Here is a 19,027-nt window from a genome sequence, read left to right on the forward strand (position 1 = left end):
TCACAGATCATTTCATTATTTTTGTTATTTTTTTTAGGGAAAAAATTTTGATGGTTATTTCTTTGGGTCAAGGGTACCCATTAACACATCTAAAATTCATCTAATTTATAATATATATATATATATATATATATATATATTAATAATTATTATTCTCCTATGCATTCATATGTTTTCCCTATTTAATCTTACCTACAATTCCTTATATTTATTTACTTCCATAATTAATCTTACATTTTCAAACTAGAACCGTAGTCAAATCCCAATATCTTCTTCAGTTAATTCAAGCTCTAGCAAATGACTAAAAATTCATATCAACAGGCCTGTTGGTCTTCCCTACACTTATAGGACTGTACACACAAATAGTTTCTCACGTAATATACATGAATATGCGGACCCACTCATATATAATTGTATTACGCAATTTTCAAATCCAAGAATGGGATGTGCTTAATTTTGTGCCATTCCTCTCTTCCCCTTTGACACCGTGGTCCCAGTAGCTCGCAGTAATTTATTGTCAAGCTTTGGAGTGTCGTCATCATTTGAATGCTGGATGGAAGTGTTTCAAGCTTCGGACAAAACTGTAGTGTCAGGTGTTGAAGAGAAGTGAGGTGGTCTCCAAACCAGTCTGGCAATGAAGTTAGATTGTCCAATTCATTCAGCTCCAGTTCTTGTAGTGCGGGGAAATATTTGACTTCCTCTGGCAGAGCTGTCGCGTTTGACCCGGAGATGCGTAGATGAGTCAGGGATTTGACGGCTTTAGTCCCCATTGAGAGACTCACCAAATTATGGCAATTGTCGAGATGGAGTTCCTGCAAAGAAGCAAGGCCTCGCAATCCTTCTTCTGGCAGAGACTCCAGCTCGGGACATTCCACGATGGCCAACATCTTCAAAGCCGTGAGGCTAGCCAAGCTTCTAGGTAAGGCTTGCAGATCCGTTATCCCCCAAATAACTAGGGATTCAAGAAGACTAAGATTTTGTAGCATCTCTTCTGGAAAGCAACTCAATCCTTCAATCCACTCAATTCTAAGGGAGTTAAGACTAGTGAGATTGGAGATTGAAGCCCATGCCATGTTCGGGCACTCCAAGATGCGTAACTCCTTTAGGGACGGCATACGTGGCAATGGCAATGTCAACGTTGGGCAATCACTAAAGGACATGGATTCAAGTCTAGAGAATACCCTTGGAGTACCTTGGACTTCTCTTCCTAACATTCCTTTTAGGTTGGGCATGATCTGTAACGTCAGCTTTTTCACCCCTGCAGTACTCTCCTGGGGCCCAACTATGTACTCCGTGGCACTGTTCCACACCAAAACTTCTGTTACAGTTGAAATCCAAGATGGAAATAATGATGAACCTTTGAAGCCATGTATCCTCAGCAATTGAAGGTTGGGGCAGGGTTTCAAGGCTTCGAGCACTTCCTCATCATTGTACCGTTGAAGCGTTCTTTCGAAATCCCAATGCAAATTCAACTCGCGGAGACTCTGTTTTTTAATTAAGCAAGCTTCTTCTGCATCCTTTTTGTCTTCAATCCTCTCAAGGTACCCAATTGTTAGCTCTCCTCTAAGCATATTTAAGTCTCGCAACTCACTTAGTCGGAAGCCTTTTTTGCCACTCAGGACGACCATACTCAACGTCCGCAGGCAAGTCAACTTCTCAATTCCACTCGGCATGTGAGTCAAACTCTCACACCCCTGTAGACAAAGATGTCGAAGATTTCTGAGGAATCTCATGCCTTTGGGCAGGCTCCGAAGACCGACACAGTCATTTCGGTTTAAAATTTGCAAATTCCACAAGTCACAAATTGAATTGGGTAGTTCAACAATGTTGGATCCTGAAAGATTTACATGCCTCAAATGTTTCAGGTTGCTTATTGCAGGTGGCAGCTCTGTAAACTTTTCTGCACTCCACCACTTTGACCTTACAATGAGAGCCCTCAGGGAACCACATTTTGACAAGAAAGAAGAAAACTGGTCAGTGCCTGTGATTGTAATAGGAAAAGCCACTGTTAGCTGATCATCTGGAATATCCAACATCATGGTTCTGTTTGACTCTGTTCCACCTTGTTTAGCCTCCATTACGGATTGAGCCAGATCATGGACAAGGTCATGCATCTTAAAAGCAGGGACACTGCGACGGCCAAACACATCTTTCTCCACAGCTTGGAACAGTGTTCTATGATGTAGTTCAGTCAGCACAGCATCACCAACATCTTCCACTTCCATCGTTCCATTAGAAGTAATCAACCCATTTGCCATCCACAAATGTGTTACCTCTTCTTTTTTAATTTCATAGCCCTTGGGAAATACAGCACAATATGCAAAGCAACCTCTCAACTCTACCGGAAGATTAAGGTAGCTCAATCGCAATGCGGGCAAGATAACTGTTTCATCTTCAGGTAAGTTCCAAAGCTCACTGCATTTCACGGAGTTCCATTCCGCTTCCGACTTAAATCGTAGAAAGCCTCCAAGAGCCTTTGCAGCAAGTGGAACACCACCACACTTTTTTACAATCTCTTTTCCAACAGCTTCAAGTCTTTCTTCCTTCTCCTGACAATCAAATGCCTGTTGCTTGACCAGTGACCAACACCGATCTTCTGACAAACTCGATAGATAATGTGTCTCTAATGTGCGCATTATTTCAGCAACCATTTGCTTACGAGTTGTCACGACAATTGAACTACCTCTTGATCCGCATTGCAGAACAGATTTCATCTTCTCCCATTCCCGTGGATTCTCATTCCAGACATCATCCAGTACAATCAAGTATCTTTTCCCTCTCAACAACTCTTGAAGATTGCTTTGGAGAGGAGCCAATTCTAATTCTCCAGTAGGAGTCCTTTGTATAGAATTAATTAAGGCTTTTATAATCCTCTTCCCATCGAAATCCTCTGAAACCCAAACCCAGAGTTTTGGCTCAAAATGCTTGGCTATGCGTTCATCATTGAACACCAATTGGGCAAGTGTTGTCTTTCCAAGGCCTCCAACACCCACTATAGGGAGCACTGATACATTCTGATCATCTCTATCCTTTTCTTTCATCAAGATGTCTACAATCTGCCCTTTTTCCTCGTCCCTTCCAAGAACTTCAGGTTCATTTACCGTGGATCCAATCTCACGGCTTGCATTGAAATAGCTCCCACGCTTCTGATCACTCAAACCAAGCTTTGTTTGCTCATCAGCAATTGCATTAAATTTTTCAAGGATCTCCTTCATCCTTGTCCCAATCCTGTGACGAAACACTAAGTTTCCTGCTACAGGGTAACACATAAAACTTAAACAACCAGAATTTTTGTACTTGACTCTTGAGGCTTCAGCTGCGTAATCATCCAATACATCATCGATTTCACAGGCAACAACATCGAGCTCCTTAAACCAGAGCTGTATCGCCTTTTCTATGAATTGCTTCTGCTCTACATCTTCAAGGACTGCCTTGATGGTGGAGAGCAAGCGTGAAAGCTTTTGCATGTCAGTTGCAACACCACAAAGCAATCCACGCTCCTTCTGGATCATGGAATTCAAAGTATCTACGAGAATTCCCACAAATGCTTCCATCACGTGTGACCTGAAAATCATAGTTCAAGAAAATTAAATCAATGTTAATCAAGTTATTAGAGATTTATAACTTGATAGACCCAATCGAAAATGAAAAATTGCAACATAGTTATAAGTAAAAGCTGTTTTATTTTACAAAAACATTAAATAGTTAAATAAATCTCTATTATTTATTTTGTATATAATCTTTTCATATTCTTGTTGGATTAATGTTTCTTTTTAGATTTTTTTTAGCTTTATTAGAATTTAAGAAGAATAATAATGATGACGACATTGTAACAAGGCTAAATGAGTTAGCAAAATTTGTAGCATAAGGTGATGCTAACTTCTTATGTGTTGAAGAGTAATTTTTCATTTTTTTAGTATATGTAAATCATTAGAAATATTGTGTGTGCATTTGAAAAACAAAATTATCTCAAATAGTATTTTACTTGCATCACAAACACAATTTTCAATTAATTTTTTACTTTTTAAACTACTTTTATATTTCACATGCATCACTTCTCAAAAAGTGTTATAGCAAATTTTTTCAAATAATCTCCTATTTAAACAAACTCAAATTATTTTTTTGTTAGTCAAATTATTCGGTTATTAAATACTTAAACCATTAAGTATCATACAATAAAGTAAAGGGCTAATTTATATATACTAACGATGTATACACTATCATCGTTAGATTAATAACACGTGTGCAAAAGTTGAATTTTAAATTCAAATTTTGCATAGTTATTATTTATCTAAGACTGAAATAGTTGATTTTAGACAATGATAAGCAAAATAAAAAATCAAACCTTAAGAGCAAAATGAATATTACCAAACTTGGATTTGATTTGGAGCGACCATTTAAACCAAATTTATAAGTTGAAGGACTTGATAGATGCAACAAAATTATTGCTGAAAGTTGAGAGATTATTGAAGCCTGATACCCAGTTTTTTAGAGACATTTCCAAAAGCAACCCATGTAATTTTTTTGGCAACAAAGGGAACATCATGCAGCAAACAAATTAAATGTTTTTTTCTTTTTTTTTTTGAGAAATTTAAAAATCAATACAGACCTAAATTAGGGATATGGAACTTTCTTTTTACACTCAATAACTTAAAAAATATTTTCGTTGGAAATGCCACCCAAAATATTACTTTATCTGTAACTAGAAGCTATAAACTCATAGAATTAAGCCAGAGACGAATTCAATATCTGTCAAGACCAAAGAGCAAAGCGGAAACTATATGCATAACTATACAAGAAAAAATGGAAGCAAAATTCCAGCCCAAAAATTTATTTGACGACAAACAAATTATTAGCAGAAGATATTTGGAGAACAAAATAGTGGAAGCTATATTTCAACCAAAATTTTATTTGATATACAAGTTAAAAGAGCATGAGAACTTACTTGAGAAAGTTTAAATACACTGGCACTAGTTTTGATAAATGTGCAGAAACTCCCAGTATATTGGAAAGCTATGTACTCAAAATTTTGAATTTAAGCATAAGAGAATATTAGGACGAAGATGATAATTTCCGCAAAAGAAAGAAGCAAATTAATAAGTAGAAGAGATGAACATTTTGATAAAGATAATAATTTAAACTAAAGAAAGAAGCAAATTAATAATAGCAAAAACTTTTGCAGTTTTGGTCGAATATAAAGGAGAAAGTAATAGTAGTAGGTAAGGAATCACTAATTTTATTGATTTTTATTCATTACCTTTTTGATTTGTGTAGTATATTGGTATAAATATTATCATTCTATTGTGGGGCTAATCGATTTATTTGGATTCCAACGACAAGTGTAGCAAAAAAGGGTACCTTAAACATAAGCGAACAAATTAAGAAGAAGATGAAGAAAGATATAGGAATTTTTGTTTACTTTAATCTTTTTACAATATTTTGTTTTCACATTTTATCATCTTTTCTATAGTATTGACTTAAAAAATGTTAAATTGCTAAAAGAAAATTTTTAATTTATTTGTGTACAAGTTTTCATTATTCTTGTTGGATTAATGTTACTTTTAGATTTGCTAGTTTAGGTTTATTAGGCTTTAATAGAATAATAAAGATGATGGCATACTAATAACAAAAAACAAAGGTTGCAAAATTTATAAGCATAAGGTAATGCTAAGCTTGTGATGTACAAGAATAGTTTTACAAGAATAGTGTTATTTTTTTGTTACTCAACCTGTCAACCATAAAATACTTAACCAAACAACTATTCAATATGGTTATACTTTATTTTCAAGCTTTGAGAAGGAAAATATACCTGAAATCAAATGAACATTACCACGTTTCGATTTAGCTTGGAGGGAACCATATGAACAATTTGGAAACAAATTTATAAGTTAGGGGACCTGATAGACAATTTTAAAAGTCAAGAGATCAAATAGAAAAATCACTGGTAAAAGTTGAGGAACAAATTGAAGCCATTCCCTAATTTTTAAGAGACATCTCCAAAAATTAGTGTACAAACCATCTTTTCAGTGACAAAGGCGACATCATGTAGCAAACAACTTAAATGGATTTTCTCTTCTCCAAAATTTCAAAATCAGTGCAGACCTAAATTAAGAATATGGAACTTTCTTTTTGCACTCAACAACTTTTTTTTTTTAAAAAAAATTGTTAATGGAAGTATTACTCGAAGTACGTCTTATGCCTCACTGCAGGCTACTGAACCATCAGACAAAGCCAGAGATGAATTTGACGCCCGTCAAGATCAAAGCGCAAAGTGCAAAATATATGCATAATAAAACAAGAAAAGCTGGAATTAGCTGAAGAAATGTTCCCAAAAAAAAAAAACAGTAGAAGCTATACTGCAACCAAACAATTATTTGATCAACTAGTTAAAAGCAGTTGAGCACTTACTTGAGAGGGAATGAATAATCCCCAGAGGCGACAACAGATACGAAAAATATGTAGAAATTCCTTGTATATTGTAAAGCTACGTTCTGAAAACTTTGAATTTAAGCAGAAGAAAATATTTAGATGAATTGAACCAAAGAAAGAAGCTAATTTATATTGGCGAAACCTTTTGCAATGCTGGTGGTCCAGTATACAGGAGAAAGTATTAGTAATAGGTAAGGAATCAATACTTATATTGATAAGAACGCAAAGCTAAGTTCTTGCATTTACTTTCCAGGTTGTGTAGTGCACAAGCATTGAACATTACGTAAAATCAAGCTAACTCTGAGAAGTCTCACAAGTTTTTTTTTTTTTTTTTTTTTGAAGGAAGAAATCTCAAAAGTTACAAGCAAAGGATTTGTGACATTCTCCTACAATCTTAACTTGGAACCATTAGGTCCAAATTTTGGCCCACATGACACTGGATTCTTTCCTTTCTTTTTCAGACCAAGTGTGAGTAAAAATTGATTTAGTTGATACCGTTAAGACGTTTCGTATAGAAAAAAATTCGAAACCCCCTCCAACAATTATTCCATAGTAGGTAATTCTTTTCAATTTCGTGAAGTATCTAACCATCCTAATTTCAGAATGATATAACTTCTCCTTCTCCATAGCTTTCGACCATTATAGGAAAGATGTTTTGCTTAAGAGATTCTACTATTCTTTCTTACAAAACAAAATAAGTTCTTCGCCATAGAATTTTTTCCCTTTTCAGAGAAGTTGGATTCACGAGGGAGTTCTAAGACATTAATTAGTTGGATTTTGTCCTCCTAAATTTATTTAATCATCATGCCTTGATTTCATGTTTCTAGTCCTTCGGTCACATTTGGCGGTTTGGTCCTTATGTAAGTAAAGGATATAATAAATGTGTACATTCATAAATATTTATAAAAGAAATGAAAAATCCCTCACCACAAGCAATCACCCGCAAAGCCTTTAACCGGCTAATGATGCTCATGCACAACTGACGCATATGCATTAGAACTGTGAGTTGAGATTTCAAGGTGTAGGATTAATATTGGTCTTTGTATATCTTCATGCAGGTGCTGCAGCAAAATTTTTTTTGGCGAAGTGGATTTAGATTTAGAGAAAGTAATTAATTCTGCGACACTAGCTCATCATTATTCTTTCATTATTTTTCTTTCCTCTATTCATTGAATAAATCTATTAGCCCTTATATTTAGTTTATAAATTTCTCAATCATCAGTCTTTGTTTAAGGAAACTATGCCACTAATGTCACAAAATGGTTAACTCAAATCACAAAGTAACCATTGGATCCACCATTCATTTTCCCTTCCTTCCACCGATGTGGGAATGTGGGATGCTACTTCCTTCTGCCTTGCAAAGCGACAGGCTTTAAAGGTGACTCCTGTTGGATGTGATAATTAATCCCGCACAGCACTTAGATTCTTATAACTCGTTGGCTCGAACTCATCACACAGATACTTGTTGACAACACTTCCTTGCATAGTCGAAATCATAACTCAGTTGGCTAAAACTCATCCCATGCAAAGAGCATGCGAGATTTGCTCTAATACCATCATACCCAGACTCATTCTATCATTGTATCTCTAAAGCTTTGAAAAATTCTTTCCTGCCGGGAAAACAAAAGTTTATAATGTAGTTACATTTATTGCCTACTTTAAACATTAAAAATTTAAAATGAAAATCAAATATTATTTGAATGCAAAAGAAAAATTTTTAAATTTTTTATACACAAAAATGAACTTCAGTAGTCTGCACTTGAATTCATATTTCTTGAACTATGATTATCAAGTCCAAAAAACGCTAATCATATCATTGCTTTGACATTATTATTGTATGTAAAATTCTTTATGGTTTTGAAAATATTGGCATGTTCGTCTAATGTGCCAGTTATATATAGTTTTCTAGTACGGTAAAAAAGTTGCCCTCGAACCTTGGCCTAACTCTGATGCGACCTCCAAAAGTCCATGTCCATGTCCATGTCCATGTCAATTGTCAGGTATCAAATGATGATACTCCTCCTGCTTTCGATTAAAGAAGTTGGTCATGCTTCGTAGTTCTTTTAAGTTTCTGCCATGGTTTGAGTCAGTCAAACAGGTTCAAGATGCACCATGGTCTAAAAATCTCCCTTTGCTAGCGCCCGTATCTCAATCTAGATCCTTAGTTTGTTGTTTCTAGTGATCCACCCATATGTCTTTGACTAGAAGACTGGAATAAGTCATTCATGAAGTCTGCGGTTGTGTACTTTGAAGACATCCTATTGCATCAGGTATACAACCTGGCATTTCCTGGTCTTTAGAACTGTTCTGAATCCCAAAAGTAGAAAGTTAATTGAAAATGTTCATTTTTGACCAATGATTCATTTGTAAAACTTCAATAGTTAATCCTGGTATTTTGCCAAGTCCAATCTCTCTCTCTTCGCCTAATTCAACTCTTATCTCTTGTAATTGGATCTTTCGTTGAGGAAACTTAGGTCACTACCAGAAAGATTAAAAAAAAAATGTTGACAATGTTGCCATTTCTGTCCCAGGTATTTAAAGACTTTTTTTCAAAGTTCCTCATGTCTAAGCCAGTAGAGGAAAAACCACTGAAGTATTTTGTTTTTGATACATCTCTTCCTTCCATGATATCAGATACCTTGAAATAAACTTGTTCTTTAGCCGTAGCTAATTAATAATCATGATAAACCGCAAAGTTCCTCTGTAGATCTGCTCCAAATAAATAACATATTTAAATTCTTGAATCATATGTCGGTTATCTAAAGAAATTCAAGGATTAACTATTATTTGTTATGGACCACTCTATGCTAGATATCAGAGTAAAACTAAATTGATGGCTTTTCTTTGGTTATATATAGTCGTGCAAACATGAAATTTGAAAATGTAAACAATTTTTGGATGGTCTGTGAGTTTTATCTAAGATTTTGTTGCATGAGTTGCATGGAGATATTTGGAAGGTCTAACACAATAATATGGTGAAAAAAGTTATTGGTGTGAATTTAGCAGGTGAAATTAGGTGTTTTGGAAATATTTATTATTCCTATATTTAATCGAGAAGATTCTAATCTTATTTTTCCCCTAGTTCTAGCTATAATAACAAGCTTTCTAGAATAGTCAAGCTAGTGAGGTGATATGACACTTGGAAAATTTGATTTTATGCCCCTTAATTTGCGGTTATTCATTCACATTCATATTCACTTGTTTTTTCGATGGTAGATCGACTTCTAACTCTCGAGTGTTTATGATAGAGGAAAAAAGCAGCCACGGATTTAAGGGGGGGCTGGTGGGGGCTTAAGCCCCCCCCCAAGCCGCCGGAAAACCCCCTATAGTCACAACCAATCGGATTCCATCTGTACTCTAGGTACATACTATCAGGTCTGCCATTTTTCTGGCAATTGAGCCCAGGATCGATGAAGGGGCAGCTCAATGCATCATAATAAAGCGGGTATGAATCATCAAGAACCCAACTTCCCTTGAAAAGATCACAGCTTTCTGACTGTGTTCCTTGTTCATCTACACATTCCACATTTGATTGGTTAGACAGAAATGTAACAAGGCAAAGAAGTACCACAATTTTGCAGCGAGAAGCATGTGTACCCATTTCGGTAAACTTTGTCCTTTATGGAGAGAGAGAGTTAAATTCTGACGAAGTAACGAAACTTTATTATTATTATTATTAAAATAAGTAGCAGCAATTAAGGCATCTCCTAAATGTACAATTTGGGTAATTTGTGATCTTATAAGATATTTAATCAAAGGTTATTTCTTATCCTAATTTTTGTTATGACTATGCTGCATATTTATGAAATAGACATACCTTTATAATTAAAATTAAAATTTGATATTTTAAGATATCATATATTTAAATAGATGAAAATTATTTTGAATATAACATATTAAGATGATTTTGTTCAGAAAAATTCCCCCCCCCCCCCCCCCCCAAAGGAAAAAATCTTGGCTCCATTCTATAGTCTATAGAATGGACATTTTCAATTATGAAGATAATCAAAACAAAACTCCAAAACAAGATAATGGATAATTTCTTGAATGATTGCCTAACAATATACATAAAAAAAGGAAGTTGTTCGAAAATTTAGCATTGATACAATTATACATGAATTTAATTCTATAAAAGAACGTAAATCTCAATTTATTTTTAATAAAAGAGGATGAAATTTCAAGGTATGCTAACATAACTTTTATCTTTTTTTAATTGAAAATAGTTATATATTTGTTTTTGTACAAGTGACATATTTGTGATATTATAAGATATTTAATCAAAGGTTATTTCTTGTCTTAATTTTAGTTATGACTATGTTATATATTTATGAAATAGACATACCTGTATAATTAAAGTTAATATTTAATATTTTAAGATGTCATATATTTAAATAAATAAAAATTATTTTAAACATAACATATTTTGGTAATTTTGTTCGAAAAAATTTTGGCCCCCCCAAGGAAAAAATCCTGGCTCCGTCACTGGAAAAAAGTACTTTTTTTTGTTTCATAATGGGAGCGAAATAATAGCATATTTATTCTTCATAAAAATCAATAACATTTTTCATATACATAAAATTGTAGTAAAGAACAGAAAGATCAATCGACCTAAATAGCGTTTCCATTAATGGCCAACTTGTCTGAAGCCTTGGAAGATGCCTTATATTTTTCCATTTACAATTTTATGCCGTGGACCCATTATTTCCAAATATTGGAGTGTCGAATATGCTTTATTTTATACCATTCCAGTCCTTCCCTTCGCATCGTCGTCACAATAGGTTGCAGTCAAATATAGTCAACCACTGAGTTTTGATTCAATGGCCACCAAAAAGGGATTAAATCCCTCTTTGGGTTGAAGGTGGAGGGTTCGAATCCTACCTGTAGTGTAAAAAATTTGAAGTGTTTCGTTTACTTTATCAATTTCCTACATTTGTTGGCACTAATTTTATTTACTCTACTACTCTATTTTTTCTCTTTCTTTAAAATTTCTTTTCCTTTCTCATAAATTATATCCACTTCATCACTCTATTTATTTATTTTTAAAATTTTTAGAAGTCTACATGTTTGGTTGTGACGCAACATGTCATCCTTAATAAAAACATAAATTAATAGTTTCCCGGAAGTAGAGAAAACGAAAACAAATATTTGGAATATTTTATGTTTTAATTATCTATTTTATTTTAATTATCTATTTTATTGGTGATTTTTTAGGGTTGTAGGGTTAAACACTTTCATTAATTTGGACATCTATTATATTGTTTTCTTTGTTAATCTAATTATATTTTTCTTTTTTTTTTTCTTACAAGTGCAAGAGGGTGAGATTACCCTATATGCCTAACTCTATCCTACAAGCTTAACCGATTAGCGATTATTCAATTGAATAGAGTTAGGGTACAAAATGCAATTTTGTTGAACCATTACTTGCGGTTAAAGTCAGTGAAATGATAACTGGACTGTTTAACCGGTCCATAAACCGTACCTATACTCCTTGAGTTTTTTCAAGGATGTGAACAATAATTTTTACACACACAGCTCTATGGAACAGAGGCGCGAATTTCATTTCGCCCTACCACAAATTTGTTAACAACTATCAATGGATAGTTTATAAAATCAATGGATAGTTTACTATCATGGATAGTTTATAAACTATCAATGGATAGTTTACAAAATCTGAAATTATGTTTTCTTAGATAATTATTTGTGAATAAAACTATACAAGAAAAAAATCCAATAGTGAACTGCTAAATAGTTTTTAACAACTATCAATGGATAGTTTACAAAATCTGAAATCAATAAAACTGTTAAATAGTCATGTGGACATGAAATTACAAGACACAAATTAACATTCTTGATATAATTATGGACTTCATCGAAAAAGAGTTTTGTTATTTGAGTAGCAAGTGAAATGTGGATGGTCTAAAATAATAGTATTATGAGAAAGAACTAAGAATTTTAATGAAAAGCCAATATCTTTTTCATTTAATCGAAGCTCCTATACATGACTAAATTCATATCAACTGGGAATGGTATAAATTAGTAGGAGGTGTTGAGGTACGGCTGGAGTTATTATTCCTGTTATTAATGGGAGAACGTTCTAATGTTGTGTTCCAGGCTCTATCTCATTCATGGTATGTTCTCAATCAAAAGTTTGCTGGATGATATGACACTTCGGATTTCAATCATAGATCCATTTCTTCTTTTTTTTTTTTGGGGGGGGGGGGGGGGGGGGGGGAAGGGGGATTTGTAGTTATCTCTTTACAGATTCACGTTTTTCTTTAACTGTTTGATAAGTAACTTATCTATATAAAGAAGGTACCAATTATTATCTTGTGTGAGCCAAATGAAGGGAAAGGATAAATCCTTTTTTTTGGGGCTTAAATTTAACATATACACTACGAAACGGAACCTGAAGTGATGACTCATTTCGACTTGTATGCTGATTTCTGTCCGATTTCGTTCTTGTGGCTAGGTATCACTGGAAAAAATAATTCCTCTTTTTAATAGGAGCAGATCCCAATCCTTGTTTTCTTAATAATTCATCTTTTTAATAGGATACGACACATGTTTTTTAACTCATTGATCACATGTTTTTTATTATCTTATTATACAGATTCAATTTTTGTTTAATTTTTTTCTGTTTGATCCATATCCAACTTCAAGTATTTAGAACAAAGATGCTACTAATATTTTTTTAAACTATTTGAAACAATTAAAGGGAAATTTTTTTTGGGTTGTTTGAAAAACTGACATAGCACAACCAAAAAGAGGAAAAAAATGAAAAGAAAAGATCAATTTTTTGGAATAGGAGTTCATTCATGCCTACATTTTCCCCTTTTTTTCCCCTTGGGGGAAGGGGTCGGGGTCTTCTCTACATGACTTATAGGACAGTATGCAAATAGTTTCTTATATAATGCCAAAAGAAAAAGAGTAAATTTATTTTATTTTTGTACAAGTAAATATCAAATACGGTAATGAACGCTATAAACCTTAGCATGAAATAAAATAAGTAAGAAGGTTCTCATCTTAGATAGCTAGTTATCCTGGAATATTAATAAGAAAAATAGTAAATGGTTGTGAAAATAAAAAAAGATCTGGTGAAACTTTCTTTTTTTTTTTTAAATATAAATGGAAGGTTTTGAATATGAGATCTCTCATTTACATTCTCTCCTCCCTTACCACCCAACCCTTCATGCAATTATTCCCACAATTTTTGTCCCTAAGAAATGACAGTGGTTCAAATCTTAAATGATTGAAAATATTGCAATCTAAGGATCCAAAATAATTGCTATTTCATCATATAATGGTAAATTTAATTTGAGGGTATGACGAGGCGGACCCTTAAAATCTACCAAAAAGATAACCAATTAGTAATAGCTTCATCAAGTTTAAATATTTTACCCTTCTTATTTATTCATGTACAAAGCACATGCTTCCAAACTAGTGTACTAAAACATGAATAACAGGAAGCCAAATTGCAGCTCTACAGGTTATTTGGCAGCAAATAAGGATATACCCGTAGAAGAAATGTCAAAAACACAACAGCAGAAGCTATATTTCAACCAAAAGATATGTCTAATGAAGAGAAAAGAAATTCAACGCTTACTTTTGAATGAATGAGTACTCTGGCAAGAGCTGATCTATAGAAATTGCAAAACAAATCCCTTCGTATAAGAAGAAGAGAACATTCAGAGAAAGCTGATGATTTCAACCAAAATACAAACCATAAGTGCAAGACTTTTTTCAATGCAGACGGTCCATTATAACGGACAAAGTAGTAGAAGCAGGTAAGGGGTCGTCAAAAGTCAACTTCTATATATAAGGGGTCACTATTTGTTATTGAATAAAAAAAAATAGAGTGAAATTGCTGATGAGTCTCCTGGCCGTGTTGTAGTTCAATAATCGAACTTGTTGACTTATAGATTAGAATTTTGGGATAATTTTAGAAACCTCCCCTGAGGTTTTTAGCAATTTCATTGAGCTTCTCTCAAGTTTGAAAAATTACACCTATATCCCTTAATTTGATAGTTTTAGTAACAAAACCTTAAAATAATATTAACTTTGTCAAATTTTTAAATGAATACCCAAAAAATGCCCTTGTGTAATGAGTTTTAATTTATTTTCCTATACAATTATAAGATTATATAGTTAATTATAAGGAAAAGATGTCAAATTTTCTTGTCCATACCTATTATTTGATAAACAACTATAATAATAATTTTATCACTATGATAGGATACTTTTAATGGTATTCTATTATGGATTTAGATTTATAAGATAAAAAAAATGTTAAAATAATTCATTTAGAGTTTATGAATTTTTTGAGTAGTGGGATTATCATAATTTAGTAGTGATTTTGGATCATTTTTGTTGATTTATTATTAATTTTAATTCCAAAAAATGAAAAATAGAAAACAAAGATCATCAAAAATATTGGATTGCATATAAGTTAACTCATAAAAAAAATTACTAGTTCGACATTTGATTACAATAGAAATTAGAAGTAATAGTGCTAGTACTAGAGTTTTATTAGCAAAAAATTTAAAAAGGAATAAGAAGGAAAAATAATGAAAAATAATTTTAAAGTCATTTTAAATATAAGCATACCAAACAAGGGAATTTCATTAAAATATTTAAGGGTAGTATTGTCATTTGAAATGATAAGGAAGGTATGTGTAATTTTTAAAACCTTGGAGGAGCTATATGTAATTGTTAAAAATCTCAATGGAGGTTTCTGAAATTTTCCAAGCAACGGAATAAGAAAGGAGATCGAAATTACTACATGACTACAAGAGACTTAAAGTAAATTTTACTTTGAACCCTTAAATAGTAGATACATTCCACTCAATTTTTAAATTTATTTTTAGATGCTTTACCTCCTAAAGTTTAAAATACATTGCACTTCAATTTTGGACACTTTACTTTCTAAGATATGAAATCTATCCCACGAAAGTATCAAACTAATGAAATAGTAAGCAAGTCATACTCAAAGTTTAGGAACTAAAACTACTAGATAAATTTCTTACTTTAGGGACAGAGTGTCAACATTTAAAATTTAAGAACTAAGAGTAGGGTGGATTTTATATTTTGGGGGTAAAGTATTCAAAACTAATTTTTAATGACTAAAGTGAGAGTTAGTCTATAACTTAAGGGTCCAAAATGAAATTTAGCAAGTTAAAAATTCAAGGGTAAATAGTAATGAATATGTGAAATTTCCTATTCGCCACTTGAATATAGTACGTGCTACAGTTGTTGGATGATAGACCAAGAATTTCTTTTTGACCAAAAAAAAAAAAAGATAGACCAAGACTTTCTAGTTCCATATTTGTTTATAGTGGGTTTAAAAACACTTTGGCCCACAGAACTAAGAGGGTAGTCACACTCTACCCTTCAATCTCAAAAATATATATTTTACCATGAAGACTAGTCAAAATTAGACCCAAAAAAGTGAGTGTAATGACATTATTACCCTTTATTCATGAACTTATCTATAACTAGCAATCATTTCCTTTCATTGCTAATGGATTTACATCTTCTCAATGGTATCAATTGTACAATAATATCAACTAAAAAAATTAAAAAATAGTGAGTATTTAGTTTATATCCTTGAAATTTTTTTCATTAGATTAATGTTCAGTTTTATATATGTTTTATTCATTTTATTAGATTTTAAGTCAAATAAAATGGATAAATAACACAATACTAAAAATAAAAGGTAATGTTATTTGCATTCCCACAACCCCATTTTCATATTGATGAGACCTTATTACCTCTATTCTAATTTCTTTTCCTACCCTATCTTGTGTTCACATGCAAGGAAGTTAGGCACAATTGTCGTACGTGTCTAGAAGGTATAAAAATTTAACTTTTGCTTCTCTTTTTCTAAATCTACATAATTGTTTTTAATTTATCTTTCATATTATTATTTCAATTTCAATTTTGTAAATTTGAGTTTCCATTGCGTCATCTAGATACTAGATACTGTTATGCTTTTGTTGAAATATACTATAAAGTTTCACCCTCTATGGTAGCTATATGAATTATTCTTAATAGACTTTTTGAAGTATTAGTGTCCTATTTACGAGACATTGTAGTTATACTCAGTTTTTTGCCATCTTTAATGTTCGGGATTTTTTTATTCATTTATTTTTTAAGGCTCAGAATTCGGAATTTGTTCATATTATATTGTTAGATTGATCTTTGGCATCATATAATTTCGTGAAATTTTGTAGAAAAATACATAATACATAATAGTGATTGTTTTAAATTAGCCATTTTAATGTGTAATGGAATAATTAATTAGTTTTAGAATGTAAGAGAAAATCTAGTAAAGTTAACTCATAGGCAAGGAGATGAAATTAAGGAGAGGGTAATATAGTCTTATCAAAATAAAAATGGAATAATGGGAGTGTAAATAACATATGGGGAGTGCAAATAACACTACCCAAAATAAATACAATTGCCAAAATTTCAAAAAATAGGGGTAATACTAAACTCATTATTTTAAAGTAGTTTTTTATTGTTTTAATTTATTTAAAATTTTACAATAATATTATTTTCATTTATCAAATTAGTCAAATTAGTCCAATATTAAATTCTTAATCAAATTTGCTAAACTTAAAGAAGGAAAACAAAGATTAAATCAAAATTTATTTTTTTAAAAAGAAAAGGCAATAATAGTAAATTATAAATATATCAACAAAAAATGAAAATAGTATTAGCCCAAAAGTTCATATAAACTAAAGAATAAAAAACTGATTTCAAACAAAAACCAAGTTTAGTATTACCTCTTTTTTTTAAAAATTTGGTAATTATGTTTGTTTTAATATTGTGTTATTTATCCATTCTATTTGACTTAAAGTATAATAAATGGAACAATCCATATATAAAAGTGAATAAAATTTTAAGGATATAAAATAAATATAAACTTATTTTAGCTTTTCTCATTAAGTTACCGATAATTTCATGAATAAACGGCAATAATGTCATTGCACTCAACTTCTTTTTTTTTTTTTTGGTAATTCTAACTTTGACTAATCCTTATTAGGGGTAAGTGTATATATTTAAGATTGAAGGGGGTATAGTATGACTACTTACTAAGCTCAAGGGGGCAACGTTGTATTGAGATTTTATTTTTTTATTTTTTTTGTATTGTGTTGTATACACGTAAACGCGTAAATCTGCAGTCCACAAATCATGACACGGAGTCCTTCCAGATAGAGAAACAAAAAAAATGTCGCCAAGACATGAAAATCATTAGCGTTCGCTTTCGGTGGGCTTATTCTCTAACAACAATGGAGCAACTACTTTATAAATACTTGGTTCAATGATTATAAATATGTGGTAAACATCAGATTTTCCTCTGATTCACTGTGCTATAGTTTTAGTCTGGTCCTAAACTCTTAAATGTCCCATAGTTGACATTAGCTCTGATCCCACTGCTACTATCTTGATTCCCTATAATCTTCCGTTGCACCTATCTTACACGGACTTGAGGATAGTCCATCTTGTGTCAAAACGTATTTTGCTTTGAACTTTGAAGATGTACATCAGGGCATATCCAAAAAGTCCCACAAGTAGTACTATTTCCCTACCCATTGTTTTTCTACATGAATTGATACTTAAAAATCGATGGTGCCCTGCTGGATGGATTCCCTAGAGTATTATTAGAATATATATACGACCCTCTCAACAATTCAAAGCAATGAGAAAACTCTTCCATGCTACAAATATTTGCATAATTCTGTTCCATATTATGGCATATATCCCAATATTGCAGTGTTCTTCTAGTAATATTATCTCATCCTCTGCGGATGTTTTATGAATTTTCCATTGTTAGTAGTGAGCTTAGAATCTTAGAATCTTCCTCTGCAATTTGAAATTGATTTGCAGTTCACATTTATTAGCATGAAGCTCCACCATTCAAGGAGGGGAGTTTTCACAGCCTAGTGACTGATTACGTGCCCAACTCCAGTCCCCACATAGGGACCTCTTCGTTACCTGACTAATTCCTTATCAGTTTTAAGTAACTCTCTATACACAAACTCAATTGAGTTAAATCTTGAGGGCCACTGTTAGTTATTCTAACTAATATTCACTTTTAGATATTTTTAGTGAGGTCTTAACGTGTTAATAAAGGTGGAGTGGAATTGAAACTATTTTGAACTATACTCAAATGTTATCTTCTGCAGTTGGTTCTATTAGTTGAGGTAACATATCTAATTTGCTAAAAGTAGTTGCCATACCATGATTTTTGGGTAGAGGCAAAGTTATAACTTATGTTTTGAAACTCAGATTGGCTAGCAACTTGGTTGAAGTAAGAGGTCAAGAGTTAATGGGTTTGACTGATCAGACCAATATCCAATACCTGAATAATATCATTCCGATGACATAAACACGCATCAATTTTTTATATATAAATAATATAGAAAATTGACTATAAATACATTAGTTATATTCATTTTCACCCTTATACTCCTTCTCGATCAAATTCATTTAAATTAGTTATATTCCTTATCCATCAAATTTGTCAAAGATCACTAAGTGCTAATTCAACAAATGTCCAATCAACAACAATTACTTAATAAGAATTTTCAACAAA

The 19,027-nt window shown here is 32.3% G+C and overlaps 1 protein-coding gene across 1 annotated transcript; it reads right to left on the bottom strand.

Moving 5' to 3' along the window:
- Nucleotides 1-255: 255 nt before the first annotated feature.
- On the bottom strand, nt 256-8,023 carry LOC140012926 (disease resistance protein RGA2-like). The gene is made up of 2 exons (XM_072061511.1): nt 5,810-8,023; nt 256-3,564 (listed from the first exon to the last, which is right to left on the bottom strand). The coding sequence occupies exon 2, from the start codon at nt 3,552-3,554 to the stop codon at nt 417-419; it is 3,138 nt and encodes a 1,045-aa protein (XP_071917612.1). The 5' UTR covers nt 3,555-3,564; nt 5,810-8,023; the 3' UTR covers nt 256-416.
- Between the last annotated feature and the right edge of the window lie 11,004 nt (nt 8,024-19,027).

This window comes from Coffea arabica, chromosome 8e (assembly GCF_036785885.1).
Source record: "Coffea arabica cultivar ET-39 chromosome 8e, Coffea Arabica ET-39 HiFi, whole genome shotgun sequence".
Lineage (NCBI taxonomy): Eukaryota > Viridiplantae > Streptophyta > Magnoliopsida > Gentianales > Rubiaceae > Coffea > Coffea arabica.

Bases quoted from the DNA above. Each gene is read 5' to 3' on its own strand.
- LOC140012926 (XM_072061511.1), bottom strand. From the start codon at position 3,554: ATGGAAGCATTTGTGGGAATTCTCGTAGATACTTTGAATTCCATGATC.